At 35.6% G+C, this 20248-nt stretch overlaps 1 protein-coding gene across 1 annotated transcript; it reads right to left on the reverse strand.

Moving 5' to 3' along the window:
- Positions 1–12442: 12442 nt before the first annotated feature.
- LOC109439837 (VIP peptides-like) lies at positions 12443–20248 on the reverse strand. The gene is made up of 6 exons (XM_074333965.2): positions 20145–20248; positions 19229–19318; positions 18161–18265; positions 17289–17414; positions 13421–13493; positions 12443–12586 (listed from the first exon to the last, which is right to left on the reverse strand). The coding sequence occupies exons 1-6, from the start codon at positions 20246–20248 to the stop codon at positions 12443–12445; spliced, it is 642 nt and encodes a 213-aa protein (XP_074190066.2).

Here is a 20248-nt window from a genome sequence, read left to right on the forward strand (position 1 = left end):
AAGGCCCTTCATTTTATAGGGTTGTGCTTAGGGCTGAGCAATCACAAAGCTCTCTGAAATACGTCACAGCTGTGCTCCCACAGGATGAATAGGACTAGAGGTTCTTGTTCAATTGTCCGTATATCTGATTTATATATTTATAGTGAGTGACTTACGATGTAACAGATAAAAAGGAGAGTTTCTCTTCTTTAAATAACAAAAGGTACTAAGTTTCATGTGAAATGTTTTAATCTTTAATCAGCAATAATGATACAGGAGAATGAATAATGTTATAGCCACAACACTGGGCTTCTTTCAGGAAATAAGAATGTTATGTAAAGGAATAGATTTAGAAAGCAACAAACACTTATGTCCATGATGCTTACAAGTATAGAATTCTTCTTTATTATGAAACATGAATTATCCTTATGCCTTTTTTATTTATATGCCGTTCGTTTAGATCCTGATTCATGTCATCGTTCTTGAGACCTATCCTAATTTTAAAATCCTCTAGAAGGATTTTTCCATCCTTCTGTCCTTAATTCCTCTATGTGGAAACTAACCCAGTATGAGTTTCAAAGAGTCTCGGAGCTCGTGCAACATGCACGCGGATGTCAAAAGCAGGAGGAGCACGAGTTAGAATATCACCTTTCCCGATACACAGTCACACGCACAATCTCCCTGACTAAAAGGAAATTGCCAGACTTCTACCTCAAGGGGATTCGAAGCGTATTCCTATTTAGAGTTTATACCCATCATTGTTGTAAGTCCTTGTACTGCGCAGTGATTTAGTTTCTCCCCCACTGCAGAACACACGCCCACACCCACAACTACAGCAACTTTGAACGTTTCCAGCTCAGTCAGCTGACACGTGGTCGCAAAAAACTAGTTGGAAAGCATTTATAGAAATTAGGTATTTATCAAAGCTCAGTATAGAGTACTGAGTTTTAATAAATACCTAATTTCTACTGGTAGACTTTGTTTTTTTTTTCACTTTTGCATGTTTTATTTTTCTTTCTTTTTTTATTAGTTTCATGTGTGAAAAACAATGTCATAGGTAGACTTTTACAGCACTCACACATTTATAACCCCCCCTCCCCCAATCTACTACCCCTCTGATATAGCCGTTACAATTCCATTGACTGTATTCCCTATGCTGTACTCTACATCCCATGACAATATACTGGGGGTGCCAAAAAAAGGTATACACATAACTTGTATTCATCTTTTGTTATTGGTATATAATGTGAATATTACAATTTTAGTACAGGTTTTTTTGTCCTTTCTTCATATGTCTATACATTTTTTGGCACCGTGTGTGTGTGTGTGTGTGTGTGTGTGTGTGTGTGTGTGTATTTAATTATAGATGATACTCCTTGTTATTAAGCTTCAGCTTCAGGTATGCAATGCAGTGCTCAGACATCTACACACTCCATGAAGTGGTCTCCCTAATAAGACAAATGCCCATCGGACCCCCTACAAATTTTTACAACATTGTTGATTATATTCCCCAAACTGTCTTTCGTATCCCCATGCCTGTACTGTGATTACTAATTTGTACTTTAGATCCCTTTATGTTCTCCAGCCATCCCCACCCCCTCACCCCCGACTTAGCAACCCTCAGGTTTTTCCCCCTATATCTATGAGTCTATTTCTGGTTTGTGTGTTTGTTCATTCTGTTCTTTAGATTCCACATAAAGTGAGAACATATACTATTTCTCTTTCTCTGTCAGACTTATTTCATTTAGCATAATATTCTCTAGGTCCATCCAAGTCATTGCAAATGGTAATACTTCATTCTTCTTTATGGCCGAGTAATACTCCATTGTATAAGTATACCATGATTTCTTTACCAATCCTGTATCAATGGGTATTTCAGTTGTTTATATATCTCGGCTGTTGTGAATAGCACTGCAATAAACGTATTTGTCTTGTTGATGATTACCATTCTAACTGGGGTGAGGTGATACCTCATTGTGGTTTTTATTTGCATTTCTCTGATGATTAGTGACGTTGAGCATTTTTTCATATGTGTATTTGCCATTTGTATGTCCTCTTTGGAGATATGTCTCTTCAGGTCCCCTGCCCATTATTCAATTGGGTTGTTTCTTTGTTTTTTTTTGAGTTGAATGAGTTCCTTGTATATTTTGGATATTAGCCCCTTATCACAGGTACTGTTTGCAAAAATCTCCTCCCATTCAGTTGGTTGCCTCTTTATTTAAACCTTCTTCTTCGTAATTTTGAGCATTGATTTTACTATGTTCATTTATTTTTCTTTTTTTTTATTAAATTTATTGGGGTGACAATTATTAGTAAAATTACATAGATTTCAGGTGTACAATTCTGTATTACATCATCTATAAATCCCATTGTGTGTTCATCACCCAGAGTCAGTTCTCCTTCCATCACCATACATTCGATCCCCCTTACCCTCATCTCCCACCTCCCACCCCCCACCCCCCTTACCCTCTGGCAACCACCAAACCATTGTCTGTGTCTATGAGTTTCTGTTTCTCATTTGTTTGTCTTGTTCTTTTGTTGCTTTTGGTTTATATACCACATATCAGTGAAATCACATGGTTCTCTGCTTTTTCTGTCTGACTTATTTTGCTCAGCATTACACTCTCAAGATCTATCCATGTTGTCACAAATGTTCCTATATCATCTTTTCTTACCGCCGAATAGTATTCCATTGTGTATATATACCACAACTTCTTCATCCATTCATCTATCGAAGGACATTTTGGTTGTTTCCATGTCATCAATATTTATGCCCCCAATCAGGGAACACCGAAATACACCAAGCAACTACTAACAGAACTTAAGGGAGAAATTAACCAAAACACAATTATACTTGGGGACTTAAATACATCATTGACAGCTATGGATAGATCATCCAAACAGAAAATAAATAACGAAATAGTAGCCCTAAATGACACATTAGATGAAATGGACATACTTGACATTTATAGAGCACTTCATCCTAAAACATCAGACTATACATTCTTTTCTAGTGTACATGGAACATTCTCAAGGATAGACCATATATTGGGACATAAAATCAGTCTCAACAAATTTAAAAAGATTGAAATCATACTATGCATATTCTCTGATCACAAGGCTTTGAAATTGGATATCAACTGTAAAAAGAAAGCGGGAAAAAACACAAATACATGGAGATTAAACAAAATACATTTAAAGAATAACTGGGTCAAAGAAGAAATTAGAGGAGAGATCAAAAGATACATAGAAACAAATGACAATGAAAATACATCCTACCAAAATTTTTGGGATGCAGCGAAAGCAGTTTTAAGAGGGAAATTTGTCTCATTACAGGCCTATCTCAAGAAACAAGAAAACTCCCAAATAAATAACCTCATGTTACACCTTAAAGAACTAGAAAAAGAAGAACAAGTAAAACCCAAGGTCAGCAGAAGAAAGGAAATAACAAAAATTAGAGCAGAAATAAATGAAACAGAGAACAAAAAGACAATAGAAAAAATTAATGTGACAAAGAGCTGGTTCTTTGAGAAGATTAACAAAATTGACAAACCCTTGGCTAGACTTACTAAGATAAAATGAGAGAAGACACTGATTAACAAAATCAGAAACGTAAAAGGGGAAGTTATCACAGACACCACAAAAATACAAAGGATCATCCAAGAATACTATGAAGGAGTATATGCCACCAAATTCAACAACCTAGAAGAAATGGATAAGTTCTTAGAAAAATATAGCCTTCCAAGGCTGAACCATGAAGAACTGGAAAATCTAAGCAGACCGATCACCAGTAACAAAATTGAATCAGTCATCCAAAACCTTCCCAAAAGCAAAAGTCCGGGACCAGATGGCTTCACTAGTGAATTCTACCAAACCTTCAAAGAGGATCTAATACCAATTCTGCACAAACTCTTCCAAAAAATTGAAGAAGAAACAGTACTCCCCAACTCATTTTATGAGGCCAACATTACCCTGATACCAAACGTGGTAAGGACAGCACAAAAAAAGAAAACTACAGACCAATATCTCTGATGAATACCGATGCAAAAATCCTAAATAAAATTCTAGCAAATCGAATACAACAATGCATTAAAAAGATTATTCATCACGACCAAGTGGGGTTCATCCCCGGGGCACAAGGATGGTTCAACATACGCAAATCCATCAATGTGATACATCATATAAACAAAATAAAGGACAAAAATCATATGATTATATCAATTGATGCAGAAAAAGCATTTGACAACATCCATTTATGATTAAAACACTTAATAAAATAGGTATAGAAGGAAAGCACCTTAACATAATAAAGGCCATATATGACAAGCCCTCTGCTAATCTCATAATTAATGGAGAAAAACTGAAGCCCTTTGCTCTACGTTCAGGAACACGACAGGGATGTCCCCTATCACCTCTGCTTTTCAACATCGTGTTGGAAGTCCTTGCCAGAGCAATCAGGCAAGAGAAAGAAATAAAAGGCATCCAAATTGGGAATGAAGAAGTTAAATTATCACTCTTTGCAGATGACATGATGCTATATATAGAAAACCCTAAAGACTCCACCAAAAAGCTATTAGAAACAATCAACGAATACAGTAAAGTTGCTGGCTACAAAATCAACGCGCAAAAGTCCTTTGCCTTCCTATATACCAACAATGAAATCTCAGAAAAAGAAATACAAAAAACAATTCCTTTTGCAATTGCAACAAAAAGAATAAAATACCTAGGAATAAACTTAACCAAGGATGTGAAAGACCTATATGCTGAAAACTATAAGACATTTTTATTTTTATTTTATAATGATTAGTTCAATCACCTTTTTTTTCTAATGCTACAATTGTGTATTAATATTTTTCTTTATTCTACTTTCAATTCTCTTCTAGAGATGATAAGGTGTAACATCCAAACCATATATCTTCTCAAGCTCATTAATTAAACTGAATATCACAAACCCCAATTGTTTTAATCTTAAGCAAACTATTACTTAAGGAGAAAGGAGAAATTGTCTTTGGATTAAAAAAAAAAAAGAAGAATGACATAGATATTTCTCTTGCAGTAACTTATAACCTTACATGCAATAGCAACTTCTAGCTCAAAGATTCTAGGTTTTATAACCAGAAAGATAATTAAATGTTAATTAAGATATATAGCTTAACAAGTGTGACCTGTGTATCTAAGGCCTAATAGAAAGAAAATCTAAGAGACAAAAAGAACTCTTGGGAGATCTATGTGATATTTCAAACAATTCCAGATTGCGTACCAACAAAAGTATTACCCCTTGCTACTCTACTCCATTCTCTTTTCTCCATGTTTCCATCTCATTTCAAACCTTTTTACAAAAGATAAGTTTTTCATGTTCTTTCTTCTTCCTCTCTAGTTTACCAGCTCTTTGCTGTCACCATCCTGAATGATAGCATTTTTGCATTAGAAATAACTTCTAGATGGTTAATCATACCTTCCACAAAAGGATTACGAACACTGTAACTACACACAACACAATGAAGACTAAAGAAATCAACCCAAAATAATATTTTCTCATCCTAAAATAAAGAAATACAATAAAACTAAAACTTTTGTCTATTTGTTGGTATACTGAAACACTCTTATATATATAAATGGTACTCATTTATTAGGAATAACTTGGGAATCAAATATTTATTCTGCCTTTCTGTGTAAAAGGCATGTGAGGATAACCTAATAGTTGATAAAGAGAAATTTCTTCTTTCTGAAATACTTCAAAGAAATGCTGCAAGAAAGAAATTATACGTAATATTTTCCCTGATGAAATATACCTCTAGGAAACATTTATCAATGGTTGTTAAAATCGTCACATGAAAGGCTGATAGGGAACCTTAGAGTGGATGTATCAGGTGGATCATACATAACCTCACAGATGAATCCTAACATCACAGAGAGATGGAAACAACCAGACAGTATGTACCATCTGATGTGACGCAGTAGGAAGGACACACAACCTCCTAGGAAATGTTCATGCTGAAAAGAATGTGGTGAGGCCTCGAGATCTAACTTCCCAGTTCATAGGAAATTCATGAAGTAAAAGAACATATTTAAACAATGCCATGGGATTGCTACCCTGCTTGTGGTGAATTGCAACTATTAACTGGCAAGAAGAAATGGGGAGTGGAAAGCATAGATTAACAGGCACTTAAACATATATGAACTACATGCAATGTACCGCCTTTGTATCAGGGTGTAAACAAGACAAATTAAATAATACATTGATGATATCAATAGCTATGTTTAAATACCATCTAGACAAATTTGATATTACAAAATTGTTGTCTTTAGGTGTGTTAATAGTATTGTGGTTATAGTTATAGATAAATATCTACGTCTTAAAGACACACTCTTAAGAATTTGTAGATAAAACTGTCTTTTGCCCGTTTTTATAAATTGGGCTATTTGAGAAATTTTGATAATGAGTGGTAGAAGTTTCACATTTTGCAAAAATAGAAAAAAATCTTAAAATTCATGTAGAACCACGAAAGACCAATAAAGCCAAAGTGATCTTATAAAACAACAAAGCTGGAGTCATTACACGCCCTGATTTCAAAATAAATTACAAAGTTACAATAATTAAAACAGAATGGTACTAGCATAAAGATAGATCAATAGACCAATAGAAAAAAATAGAGATCCCACAAATAATAAGTATGCAGTTAAGTGATGATTGAAAAAGGTAACGATGGCAACAGATCATCTCTTCAACTAATGGTGTTGGGAAAATTGAATATCCACATGCAAAGTTTAGAAATGATATTGGAATACCTATTTACACCATACAAAAAATCTGCTCAAAATGGATTATAGACTTAAATAAGTCTTCGAAGTGTAAAATCCCAGGAAGATTATATAGGGGAAGACATTCTTGACATGAGATGGCAATGATTTTTCCGAATATAACACAAAAATCACAGGCATCAAAAGCATTAATAGAGAAGTGGGACTCCATCAAACTAAAAAGCTTTTTCAGATTAACAGATGGAAAAGCAACCTATAGAATTGTAACCAAATCCAAGTTTATATTCCCAGCAAACAACAAAACCATCACTGAAGCAAGGGGTATGCAACAAAGAAAAGAGTTGAGTTCCAGAGGCAGCAAAATGAGGAGACAGGAGGAAAACTCAAATCCAGTCTTCCCAAAACAGGAAAGATATGGGGTTTAAGGGGTTCAAAGGGCAAATTCACGTGCAAAGGGAGAGCTATTGATTCTCAATCTGATAGGGGAAGTGAGTGATTTGAGGTGGAGGGCAGGTCCCCAGGATTCCTGAGTCACTTCTGAGTTGCCTTGGCATCTAAGAAGGCATCTCCTGTGAGTGTAGACTTCTTGGAGCCTGAGGTTCTTCCTTCCTGTTATCTTTACATTCAGCCAGTCTCCTGAAGCCTGCAGAACACAGGGATACTACCTTTCAATCACTCAAGCATAGCTTTGTTATCTATCATTATATTTTCTGGAACTGACCTTTGCTTGCAAAAGCACATTAACTAGGATTACACCAAAAAACCCAAAGCCTTCACTGGAATTAAGAACAAAGTTTCTACATTTTTATCCTTAACTTTAAATTTTAACCTTTTAGCTAAAATGTGTACTCAGAAGAAGAGAAAATTTTGCAAACTATATATCTGAAAGGGGTTAATTTTCAAAATATAACCACTATTTCTGAAACACCACAGATACACAACACACACACACACACCCCACAGAAAGTGTGAACCTTCTCAAAGAGTGGGATTTACATTTACACCTACAATTCTCTGAATTAATATGATCCACAAAAAATTATATCAACACAAATTTGTCATATTGTTATTCAGTTTCCAAACATTTTTCTAGTTAGAAACAACTTGGCAGTCACATCCCACAATTTGGTAAAACACAAACAATTTAAGAAATAAAATGTTTATTTTTCATTTTTTTTAAATTATAGTGTTTCATCTTAATGTTTTAAAATAACATGACTATAATTGCCCCTGCATGGAACCAGCTTATGCTATCAATTATAATTGACCATTTTGCTTTAACTCTGAAGGTATATTTTCAAGTTAACACTCCTCTAATTAGCTACATAAAGTGGAAATGGGAATCTTCTCAGTTCTATTCCATTACGCTTCACAACATGCACACAATTTCAGACTTACCTTTCTTTGATAAATTCTCGTTTTTGACACGTGCCTGCTGCTCCAAACCTCTATCTCATTCATCTCTACTCAACTTTACAAGAATATGACTGAAGTTTCTTTATCTGTATATTAAGGAAAGAAGAAAATGTCTTTGGAGTATACGACGTCTGACACTTAAATTTTTGTAGTAGTCAGCGTGCCCTTGCATTGGCAGCACTGTACAAACCACTTGGTCAGGTTTCATAACGTTGGCATATCAATGTCTCACAGCTGTTTGTATTTATGGGTGGTGGTGTCTTGCTGAGTGATGTTCATTATTGTTATGTGCTTTGTGTGCCATTGTGAGAACATCTGAGGTTGAATTAGAGCAAAGAACACACGTTAAATTTATTGTTAAACTTGGCAAGAGTGGAAGTGAAATCAGGAACATGTAAGTCCAAGATTATGGGAATAACTCCATGAAGAAAACGACAGTGTACAAATGGATTAAATGGTTTTCTAAGGGGAGAGCATACGTCACTGATGAAGACAGGTTAGGATGCCCAGTAACAGGCAGAACTGATGAAAACATTGCAAAAGTTCTTGGAATTGTGCTTCAAATACATCGGGTGATTGTGATAAACATAGCAGACTAAGGAAACATCCATGGAGAAACAGTTAGGAAAATCTTAACTGAAAATCTTGGCATGAGAAAGCTGTGTGCAAAAATGGTCCCAAAGGATCTCTTTCATCACGACAACGCACCAGCTCATGTGACACTGTCTGTGAAAGGTTTTATAGACAGTACACAAGTAACTGTATTGGAACTCCCTCCTTACTCACCTGATCTGACTTCAATGACTTGTTTCTTTACCCGAAGATAAAGGAAATATTGAGCGGAAACCATCTTGAAGACATTCAGGACATCAAGGGTAGTTCGACATCAGATCTGAGCCCATTCCAGAAAAAGAGCTCCAAAATTGCTTTAAAGTCCAGACTAGGTGCTGGTGTCGGGCACAGCTTCCCAAGGGGAGTACTTTGAAGGTGAACATAGTGATATTCAGCAATGAGGTGTGTAGCACTTTTCTAGGATGAGTTCGCGACCTTAATTGTCAGACCTTGTAAACTGCGAGTAATGGCACATGTATTTCCTTAGAAGTTAAGTTATAATATATGCAATGGGAACTTATAGCTCAAAGAGTCTAGGTTTTGTTACCATAAATGTAATTAAAATGTCAATTAAGAAATATAGCTTAAAAAGTTTGACCTGTGTGTCGAAGGCCTAATGGAAAGAAAATCAAAGAGATAAAAAGAAATCTTGGGAAATAAACGCGTATATGAATTTTCTGTCACTGGAACAAATGAGATTAACATGTGGGTAAGACAAGAAGCAGAGCGATATGCCCTGGTGTGTGAAGCCACAAGTCTATAGGCAACAGAAGAGCCAGAGAGAAAGAAGCAAAATTATGAAACCAGAGCGAGTGTCGAAGAAAGAGAGAGAGAAAAAAAAAGCACATTGTGTGGGGCAAAATGAGAAAAGTTAAAGTATGAAAGGAGACTCATCTGGCTGGAGACTTACATTACATGAGGCAAAAGAGAAGCAACAAGGAAATGTTTTCTCTCTAATAATGGAGGAGAGAAAGCTGTCAAAAGAGGATTATGAAAAGACAGATTCTTTTCATGTGTCTTTTCCCCTCTCTGTCCTTTCAAACAAGTGCACCTGCTCTCAGTTAACCAGACAAGATACCATTAGAGATGGAGCCCGAAACAAGAATAGGCAAATAAATAATTGGAGTGTAGTTTTCTAAAATCTATATCTACTAAAATGTGTGGCTACAAGGGCTCAGGAATTCACAGATATTATTATAGAATTGTTAGTCTCTTATCTTTGAGATAGCCTGTAGAATAGAGTTTCTGTATCTGAAAACCAGAAACAGTGTGGTGTGTGTTCATTTAATATTAAGACAATATATGTTAATATATAGTTGTTACTTACATAAACACAGAAGAAAATATGTAACTGCATATTAGATTGGATAGATTTAAATTAATTCTTACAAAGATGTTACAAAACTAAGTATTGGAATTTATCACCCCCAAAAGCTGTAAATATAAAATTGGTTAGGCTATCAGGAAACATTTTAAGAGTTAATTTGCCATGTTAGTAACTGATTATCAAGGAGCGTTTTGTGCCTTTCACAAAAGAATATGGTCTCAAACTGACAAATTCAACAAATTATTAATAATTAGATATTCTAGAACAGTTCAGATACTGTAGAATATGCATTTATTGAGGACTGAAGTAGGCATGTAGCCAGATCTCACAAGAAGTATAATGTAGGAAAAGTAAAAATGACTTTTCTGATATTTCTTTGATTATGTTCTCCCATTGAGGTTCTCCTTTCTCTTACTCTCAAACTTCTGTTTATCAGATAGAAGTCTTCTTGTTTTGATTAGCCGTGACTCATTTTTTACTTTTAAATTATCTCTAATACTGTAGGTAATTTGTTTGATTTTAATACAACATTTCTGTTAAATTTTATTTTCACTTAGGCAATTTTACAGTCCAAGAGCATTTTCTTTACTGTTCCTGCATCAAGTCCGTGTTTTACTTATGCAATATTTTCAGATTATCTTTAAGACTTTGTTTTTATTATTTGCCATTTCTTTTTCAGCCATATTCTTTTTTTTTAAAAGTTGGCCCTTTCTTCAAGTTTTCCTCAAATACCTGGAGATCCTTGATTGTTCACTCATATTCAATATTTCTAATAGTACCTGCAACCATTAACTTTGGTCTGTTTGGAAAATTTATAAAAGAAAGAAGAAAAAAAAGGAAGGATGGAAAAAAGGAAGGAAAGCAGGAAAGAAGGAAAAGAAAACAGAAAAGAGAAACTAGAATGTCTGAGGTCACTGTCTGTAGACAGTTATTGGTGGTCGTTTTCTTTTTAGGCTGTGCTGGGAGGGAGCCATTGTAATGATGGCTTCCCATCTCATTCGCAAAGAGAAGCAAAGCTTTGCTCTGACCTGTGATTTAACATGCAGTCCCGTTCCTTAAAACTTCTCTGATGTTCTCTCTTACAATGTACTTTAATAATTCTCCATTCAGTCAAATTGACCTCCTCTCTGTTCCTTATAATATTAGGTAAGTCCCAAGCTCAGGGCTTTTGCATGTGGAATTCCTTCTGTTTAGAATGATCTTCCCATGGATACTGGAAGGTCATTCTTTCTGGGCTTTTGTTTTCAAGTACACCTTATGGTGAGGCCTACTCTTGGACCTCCATCTTAAATTTGAAACCTTTTGTTTTTTAACACTTAATATCTTCTTTCTGTGCAAAATTTTTGTCCTCAAAACTTATTATTTTCCAACAGAATATGTATTTTCCGTAACTATTTTCTTCTCATCCGTTTCCTTCAATGCAATGTAAGCTCTATGCAGACAGAATTTTGCATGTGTTTTGTTCAGTGTTGTATCACCAGAATATAGAAGAGTGATGAGCACATAGTAGTTTCCTTATAAATACTTGTTTACAAAACCAGTATGTGATTTTTATTTTTCACAGCAGCAGCATATAAATTTGTGAACGAAGACTTCTTCCTTGGAAGACTTTTTTTTACTTGTATTACAAAACTGCACACTTTCTTATTTTTATCCTTTCACTTGCTCTTTCCTTCATTTATTTTACCCCATTTTTGCTTAATATCCCAGCCTATTAACGATGGAGAACCTCAGAGTCATGGGCTGAACTGTGTCCCCCCAAATTCAATTGGTGAACTGCTAAAACCGAGTACCTCAGAATGTGGCCTTATTTAGAGATAGGTGTTTTTTTTTATAGGGGAAACAGAATTGAAATGGTCATTAGCATGGGCCCTGATCCATTATGCCAAGTGTCCTCCTGAAAACGGGAAATTGGAGACAAACACATGTACACACAAGCACACACACACACAAACAGAGACAACAACATGTGAAGTTTAAGGCAGAGCGTGGTGATGCTTCCGCAGGTCAAGAATTGCCAGCAAAGTACCAGAAGCCAGGGAAGGGCATGGGTCAGATAGTCCTTCACAGTCGTCAGAAGGGCAGCACACTGATATTGGACATCTGCTTCTGAACTGAGAGAAAATAACTTCTGATGTTTAAGCCCCCATTCTGTGGTCCTTTGTTGTGGCAGCAGAGTGAATGAACCTACCCAGGGATCTTGTGTTGAGATGCTTTGTCAGCTACATTAGGTCCCTTGGAGATCTAATGACTTGTGCCTTTAAATCTCATGTATATACTGAAGCCTCCTAACTGCTTGTCTTCAGCACAGCATCTCCTCAGGACTCCTCAGGTGTGTCTCCAACTCTATTCAGCATCAGCTTTGAAATGTCCAAATCTGAGATCCTCATCCTGTGCTGGAAGCTCCTTCCTCCCATCGTGTCCATCCTTCAAGTTGCTCAGGTGATTTACCTGGAAACATTCTGGACTTTGCTCTTTCATATCCTCAATCTTTAAGCAAATAATGTGACTCACTCTCAAGACGTATTCAGACTCCACTGCTCCCCACCTGCGCTGTCTGTGCCCTGGTAGCCACCGTCGTGTTTCACCTGATTCGTGGCAGTAGCCTCCTCGTTTGTCTCTGTGTTTCCATCCCTAGCACCCCTCCAGCCCTTCACCTATTCCCAATGTAGCAGCCTGAATGACCCTGATAAAATGGAATTCAGATAATGTCACATCCTTGTCCCAAACTCCGTACCATCTCCTCATCTCAGTCCTCAAGTCCTTCCATAGCCTGTGAGGCCCCACGAGGTCTGGCCCTTGGTGACCTCTCTCACCTCATCTCCTGCTCAGCCCTTTCCAGTGCACACGGCTCCGGCCGCACTGCCCTCCTTGCTGTATATATACGACGGGACCCTTCCTAGCCGGGACTTGCTGTTCCCTCTGCCCACAACCCAACTCTCAGATATCTACATGGCACATCAGAGGCATTCAATATACAGTTCTTGAAAGTATGGGAAAGAAGTTGAACACCATTTACATTAATAAAATAAAATTGCTTACATTGACAGTCAAATGCCACTACTTACTACTAAGCCCCCATTGCATCTTTATAAATTTCTTTTGTGTAAATAGCATCTCGAAGTTTTTTGTTCTCCCTGCAGTGTTTTGTATACAAAGTTCACTTAAATATTTAATAATGTTGAAATTAGGTATTAAAAATGATATAATTAGTCTACTTCACCTCAACTTGTGGCAACCACTTAGCAATTACTTGTAGTTCTGCACTCTCCTTATGTAGCCATCCTTTCTAATTGTAGGAAAGGAAAATGAGCGAAGCTTTGCCTGTGATGATATTGATTCTTCATTAATGGTTGGGATCTGTCTGATTCCCACTTGCTCTTTCATTTCTATAAGCCTATTTAGTAAGAATTTAAATTTATAGCTTGAATTTTAAAAAGAAAACATCTTCACATAAAAATATGTGCGTTAGGAAGTTCTCTCTTATTTAAGTCACTGTTATTTTAGGACTCACACATAATAAAACATTCAGATAGTCCTACCTTACATATCAAAAAGACCTATCTAGTGCATACAACATTAGTGCTAAAACAAGGTAATGCCATTTCCTTTAAATTAATCAAAACAATAGAAATTACTTGCAATGACAATCAACGGTCTTTATTTTCTATATATAATTTCATGGAATCATTTTCGGAAAATAGTTGTGTCTCCAAATGTACTTTCATTGATGGAGGCTGATATGAGCAAACATTTTTGAGTGATTATGTGAAAAAATATTACTGAGAAACAAATGCTCTACTCAGTTTACATCCTACACATACTTAACACAAGTATAAAAGAAAAGTCCAGTCAGAAGCAGAGGCCATTCTCTTTCATTGCAACACTACATCAGAAGAGAGCCTTTGGCAGTTAGAGATCCAAATTCAAGAGACTGTTAATCCCATTCAAAGTAAAGTTTGCCTGCTGATGTGGGAATGCATAACATTTTTTGAAAATCTTTTTTGAAGAAAGAATTTTTATTTTGTTCATATTCTCTTAGACAATTTGAGGTTTACTTAACAAAGCATTCCATCTGCTTAATATTCAAATTTGGAGACAATGATTATGTGCTCCACTCTTCTGAGCAGAGCATGTTTGTTTCCCCAAAAATAAGACCAGGTCTGCTATTAATTTTTGCTCCAAAAGATGCATTAGGGCTTATGTTCAAGGGATGTCATCCTAAAAAATCATGCTAAGGCTTATTTCTGGTTAGGTCTTATTTTCGGGGAAACATGGTATACTCTATAAATAAATACGTCAGTTTTGCTCTCTTACTACCTACCCTTCCATTAGGCCTCGTATAATTGGAATTAAATTGATGTTTGCGTAACATTAACATATTTTGTAAGAAAAGATACACAGCCTCGAGTATTTGAGAATTTTCATGAGTTAAAGACAAATTTAAGAACTCTTAAATAATATTTGCAATGTAAGCAACAGTTGTTATGTTGGAATAAAATATCTCACAACATGACCAGCACAGTATTTTATTTGGTTTTGATATTGAAGATGATTATTGAATTATTTATGCAAAAATCAAAGTATAATTACTTCACCTAGTCATTTCTCTTCAAAAATTCTGAAAAAGAAAGAATTGGTATGTAAGTATAAAAATATAATTTTTTAGCGTATTAGTTTCATTCACTTTTCCACTCCCTTGATACACATCAGTTTCTCTTTCCCCTGTCAACAGCCAATGAGAGGAGATTGTGTTCTGTATTATCAAGAGGGCATCTTCCAAAGCATTGTTTGTCACAAATGGAACTACAATGAGAAAGGGCTCTCTCGTGAGTGATTAACAGTCACCCATTTGTAATTTTCACAAATGGTGGAGCCACAAGTTTTTCTGTCAAAATAATTTATTCAGTGCTACCCATTCAAAAAAGAAACAGAGGGTGGAATCTCATCAATGACCAAACAACTAATAAACCCGAGTGATTTATCTTCCTTAATGTTCTAGTGTGTATTTTATTTCTTAATTTACTGGAGAAGACTCCCTCTTATACACATTTTTTCAAGAAGCTACGTGAGACTATGTAGCTTTTTGAGCAAAGGCACTCATTTCTCTGAAATATCCTTTTATAAGAAAGAATGGGCAGGTGCAGAGCCCCCAACCCTGTATCTCTGCTAGAGGAGAAGTGGTAATCAGTGGGCAGAAACAACCAATGGCGCAGGTGTCTTCCCAGACACCCTGTCCACTCTTGAGGAATCTAATGAAAACCTAAGATATTTGCTCCAGGAACTGAAGAAAGACCATGAATTTTCTTCAGTCAAAGCTCATCCAGTTTAATCTATCTGACCTAGTCAGAGGTTGGAGTCTACCCTACCTTCAGGTTTTACAAATAAAGTTTTATTGTAACACACCCATTCCCTTTCATTTTACATACTGTCTGTGTCAACTGTCACAATATTACAGCAGAGCTGAGTAGTTGCAATGGAAACCATAAGCCACAACCAAAAATATTTACTGCATAGCCTTTAAAGAAATTTAATACAGCCTCTAATACAGTGATGACTAAAAACTTGTGAAGTCTCATAAACATGTTTTATGGGCTAATGTCAACCTTAAAGTAACTCAGGTTACAAATATGTTTTGTATCCATGTACACATATAACAACTGTGATAACAACTTAATCAGTTAACAAACGAAAAAACCTATTTCTGTTTTCACAACTCAAAACACATTTTACAGTGACTGTCATTGGAGTCATAGTACCTACATTCACTTTATCGGTAAAATAACCTAAATTGGACTTTTGCAGCAGGAAGTTTGCTGTATTTAGGAATAAAATTAGACCCAGAGTGCCTTGGTATTTTCACAATAACGAGTCACGCTGTAATTTGTTTGTGTTTCCTGTACTTCAGCGAGGTGCTAGCCGTCGATTGTGGGACTAAATCTTCAATTAACAAAAGCAGCATGGCTGGATTCTCCAAAGAAAGCCAGTGTTTCTCATTAGTGTGTGTCAGTCTCCACTGTGTTACATGTTGACAGAATGATGGGAATATGACTGAGCAAACGAGGAGATACTAAACTGTTTAATTCTTCTTAGCTTTCTCTGTTAGGTGATCACCAATCTGCATGAATTGGTTTAAGCTGTCTACTGGCTTGGAGTTGTTCAGGTAGAAGTATCTTTCTTAGGTGAGTTCTCATTGTGAGAACTCTAAGATGTATCTCCTTAAGTAACTCTTACCTACTTAAATAACTGAATGATTGCTGTAAGAATAAAATAAGAACACAGGTATACCCACCACTGGGGAGTTGTCATCAGCTTTGCTCCAAAGAACTTTTCATCATCTCTCTGAAGGTTTTTCCTTATACCTGCCAATCAGAAAGAGACATTATGCATGTTAAGGCTCTTCGATGAGAAAGCATCTAAAGAAGAGATAGTGTGTAACCTACTCTATTATCTGTGTTCTGCAAAGTGTTCTGAGGGCTAAATAATTATGTTCTAGGTTAGTTATCATCTATGAATTGTTCTTCAACCTTAAAGCAGCTATAACTGTTCTTACCCAATATAATCGGGGGGAAACGTGACTCATCTTGTCTGAACTCACCCAACCAGGATTGTGCTTAGTACTCACCATCTAAACAAAAATAATTGGAATAAAAAGAGAGATCACCCCACTTCCTGTTATTGTTCTCCAATATCTATCACCACAGAGAGACACAGGTTTTACAGGATCTGAACAGTCAAAAGAACTCAAGGATGAATTTAGTAAAATCAGGTTTGACTATGCACATAAAGGGAGTTCCATGTGATACCTAATTGCTAATTGATTTGCTCCATGTTTTAAATGTCAGCACTTTGATAAAAACCTGTTTCCAAATTCAGACTACATACCTCTAACTCATCATTTTTAACTCTAGAGGCACAATAGAATCTGCTGAGGGGACCCAGAAAATACCAATGTCTACGGCCATACACCTAGAGGCACTAATCTTCTGGCCATGAGTTTTGGGGAAGGCCAGACATCAGTATTTTAACATTTCTCCAGGGAGCCTAATGGCAGCCAAGGTGGAAAATCACCGCTTTACAGAGTGTAGATAGATAGTGAGGCCGAGAGACAGATAAGACTCCATTATGTAGAGCTCCTATTTTTGAAAGTCATTTATACTTTCTAATTTTACCAAGTTTTCTCTTTCTTTACCTATCACCAAGAACTTTCTTCAAATAATTTCTCATTGCTATTATTTTTCTGTGGCGGGAGTATAGGTCAGTGAAAATTCCATCCGAATGACGTTTCTTTGTGCCGTTGTCCTCTGAGATGTTATTGCTATGAAATGTGAGGAAACAGAAATCAGTGAATTTTAACAAGAAATGGTAAATAGAACAAAGTTCCAAATATTTTGGAGTCAGATAAAAACGAATTCCAACACCCATCTATCTTCCATGAACATGCTGAAAGAAAAATACACCTAAACCTAAAATAGAGGAATAGGAATAATCCAACACATTTTGGCATTTTCTGGGAGTGTGTTAAAACACTTTCTGTAGTAAATGAGCAAATACTTTACAAAATAACATAAATGGGTGAATATTTGAAGTTGTGCTCTGCCTTTAGGAAGAAATTTCTTAAAAATAAGTGCTGTTTAAAAAGCTATTCTTCCTAAACAGTACCTAGTAAATATTCAGCGATTGTCCAGTTAAAGAAAGAATCTTCCCATGTTTGGTTTGAGCAAGAAGATAAAAAACAGGTACTATGGATAATGCTAAAATTTGCTTCAGTTTAAACTATGTCTTATTTTTAGTGCATCTGCTTTAGTTGGATTGCACATTCACAAATGATTGCTTTTTACTAAAATAGGTGTCTCTGAACCAGTGAGTGTGATATTACAAGAAAGCCTGATTTTCTAATGCATGGGCCTGGTATATTTTATTAGAGAATATAAATTAATTTTGAATTGTATATTATCAAGAGTTATGAATTTAGAACAAAGGAAATAAATTGTAAACATTCACAATATAATTTGCAGATTAAATAAATATCACTTGTTTAAAAAAATAATATATTCCCTTTACCTATCTCGTTTTCCAATAAAGGACTCAACATGTCTTTTGGCGGGAAGTGGACCCAAGAGTCTTTTATAGTCACTGGTTAAAATTTCTTCAGCATGTCTGGCATTCCTAAAACAAAGAAGAAAGAACCACCATTATTTTTAAAAATGTTTTCTAAAATATTATTTTGACTCAATGAATAAGAAAGAAACTAATCAGCTTATTATGAAAGTTTCTAGTGTAAGCTAAAGTCCGGAAGGATTTCTTAATAACCTAAGAAAAGATATTTTCTTGTGATATATATAAAGATATTTTCTATTTTGGCAGCCCAAAATGTTGAAAAATTAATGAAACTGGCTCTTTTAGAATTATGCCTCATAATGAATGCTCACTGATGTAATCTTTCAAACTAAATCTTCTCTGAGAAATATCAGTGGAAGGAATATGTTCAAATTAATTCTTATCTTTGATTGATTGATTGATTCCTAATGCTTTATTCATGTACCATGAGAAAGGACATATAAGAAAAAACTATCCTGATTTTAAGATAAACACTCTTATGCCGTTTGCTCTTTCTTCTCCAGAAATATTAGCAAATAAAATCTTAAACTGGAGAGGATCTTAGGGCCTATTAACCAACTTTTCTGTCCTAATGAGGCAGCGTTCAGTTTTTGTCTTCAGTATACAGCTACTCTGTGTCTAATTTAATGCTGCTTTTCACAAGTGGTTCTGTGAATGAGTAGCTGTTATTATTAGGTATCTTTTCATTACATAGATGTGGAACTCTTGCCTTAGAACTTCCTCTATCATGGAATGCTAAATACTGAAGTTTTACTAGAATTAGAATAATTTCTGATGTTCAATTTTGTGCAACAGAATGTAAGTGAGTGATTGGCTCATCCTGGCCTGTTGCTACCTCTGCACATGAACATCATGGACAGCTGCAAGAGCTGCAGTGAGTCAGGCTGGAGGAAGCCATGACACGTGGAAACCTGCAGTGTTATGCAGCAGGAATAGCTTCATGGAGACCCAGAAATGAAAGATTCATAGAGATACATTTTCTAAAATGAAGCTCAATAAAAATAAACTCACCTGTCATTTTCAGCAAATGCGCTGGGCGAGGTGTCAGTGTCTAATGTTAGTATAGCTTGGTCAAGTACATTTGCTCCTTCAAATGGTTTTCTGTCACCCAGTATGTTAGGAAAAAGACAATAGAAGTAGAATACATTTCTTTCTCAGAGGGGGCACTTTCGATTTTACAAGCATTAGAAATAAAACACTCAAAATCTTGGGAAGTATCGCCCATTTAAAAAATATGGATAGCATAATTGACAATGGCTTGTATGGTTTATGAGAGTATTAATAGTAAAATTTTGGTTACTCCCATAATATACATACCATACAACTTTCACAAGATGTGTGTCCTAAGCATAAGAGATAATCAGGTCAGCCCTACCTGAGCATTAAGCAAAGTACACTTCCTTCGTAATGTCTTCGCTTTGCAAAGTTATATTCCACAACAAGAAAGATTTTATGCAAAATAGAAACTTTGAAGCATTTTTAATATTCAACATGAAAACTGGAAGTAATTTGTATATTTGTTGATATTTACCATCATTTGGTTCAAATATTTCTCAAGAGCTGAGTATTAACTCCTTTTCTTCCTCTAATTGTCAAAAAGTTACTTCAAAATTCTCTTTGATGTGATATATTTCTTTGTATTGATCAAGTCCAAAGAATCTTTCTATGTTTGTATAGTTACTCAGGTTCAATGAATTTTGTGGGGTCCTCGGGTTTCTAATCTTACGTATTAATATGATTTTAGTAAGAGATGTACAAAAGAACAATCATCTTGACATGGTGGGGAAAATATTGCAAAACATATCAACCAAATATTTAAATAAATAATACAAATTTGCAAAAATTGAGTTGTTCAAACTAACAGAAAGGAAATTCTCAGGTGGATAAACATGGAATTGTCAACTGTCTGAATTGAAAGAGAACTTACTTCAGAAAAGGTGCTTCGAAAAGAGGCCAAGCCAGCATTTGTGAGAAGAGCACGCTGAAAAGAGTCAGGTGCACAAGGAGCTGGGGCTTCCTTTGGGTTTCCAT

Source organism: Rhinolophus sinicus, chromosome 2, assembly GCF_057876585.1.
Source record: "Rhinolophus sinicus isolate RSI-liver-muscle chromosome 2, RSI-T2T, whole genome shotgun sequence".
In the NCBI taxonomy this organism is placed as follows: domain Eukaryota; kingdom Metazoa; phylum Chordata; class Mammalia; order Chiroptera; family Rhinolophidae; genus Rhinolophus; species Rhinolophus sinicus.

Coding starts and splice junctions, on each gene's coding strand:
- LOC109439837 (XM_074333965.2), bottom strand. CDS start 20,248: ATGGAAACCCAAAGGAAGCCCCAGCTCCTTGTGCACCTGACTCTTTTC. Junction 17,415..18,160: donor TTTATTGGAAAACGAGATAG/GTAAAGGGAATA, acceptor CACATTTCATAG/CAATAACATCTCAGAGGACA. Junction 12,587..13,420: donor AAGAATCAATATCATCACAG/GCAAAGCTTCGC, acceptor ATTTGCTTAAAG/ATTGAGGATATGAAAGAGCA.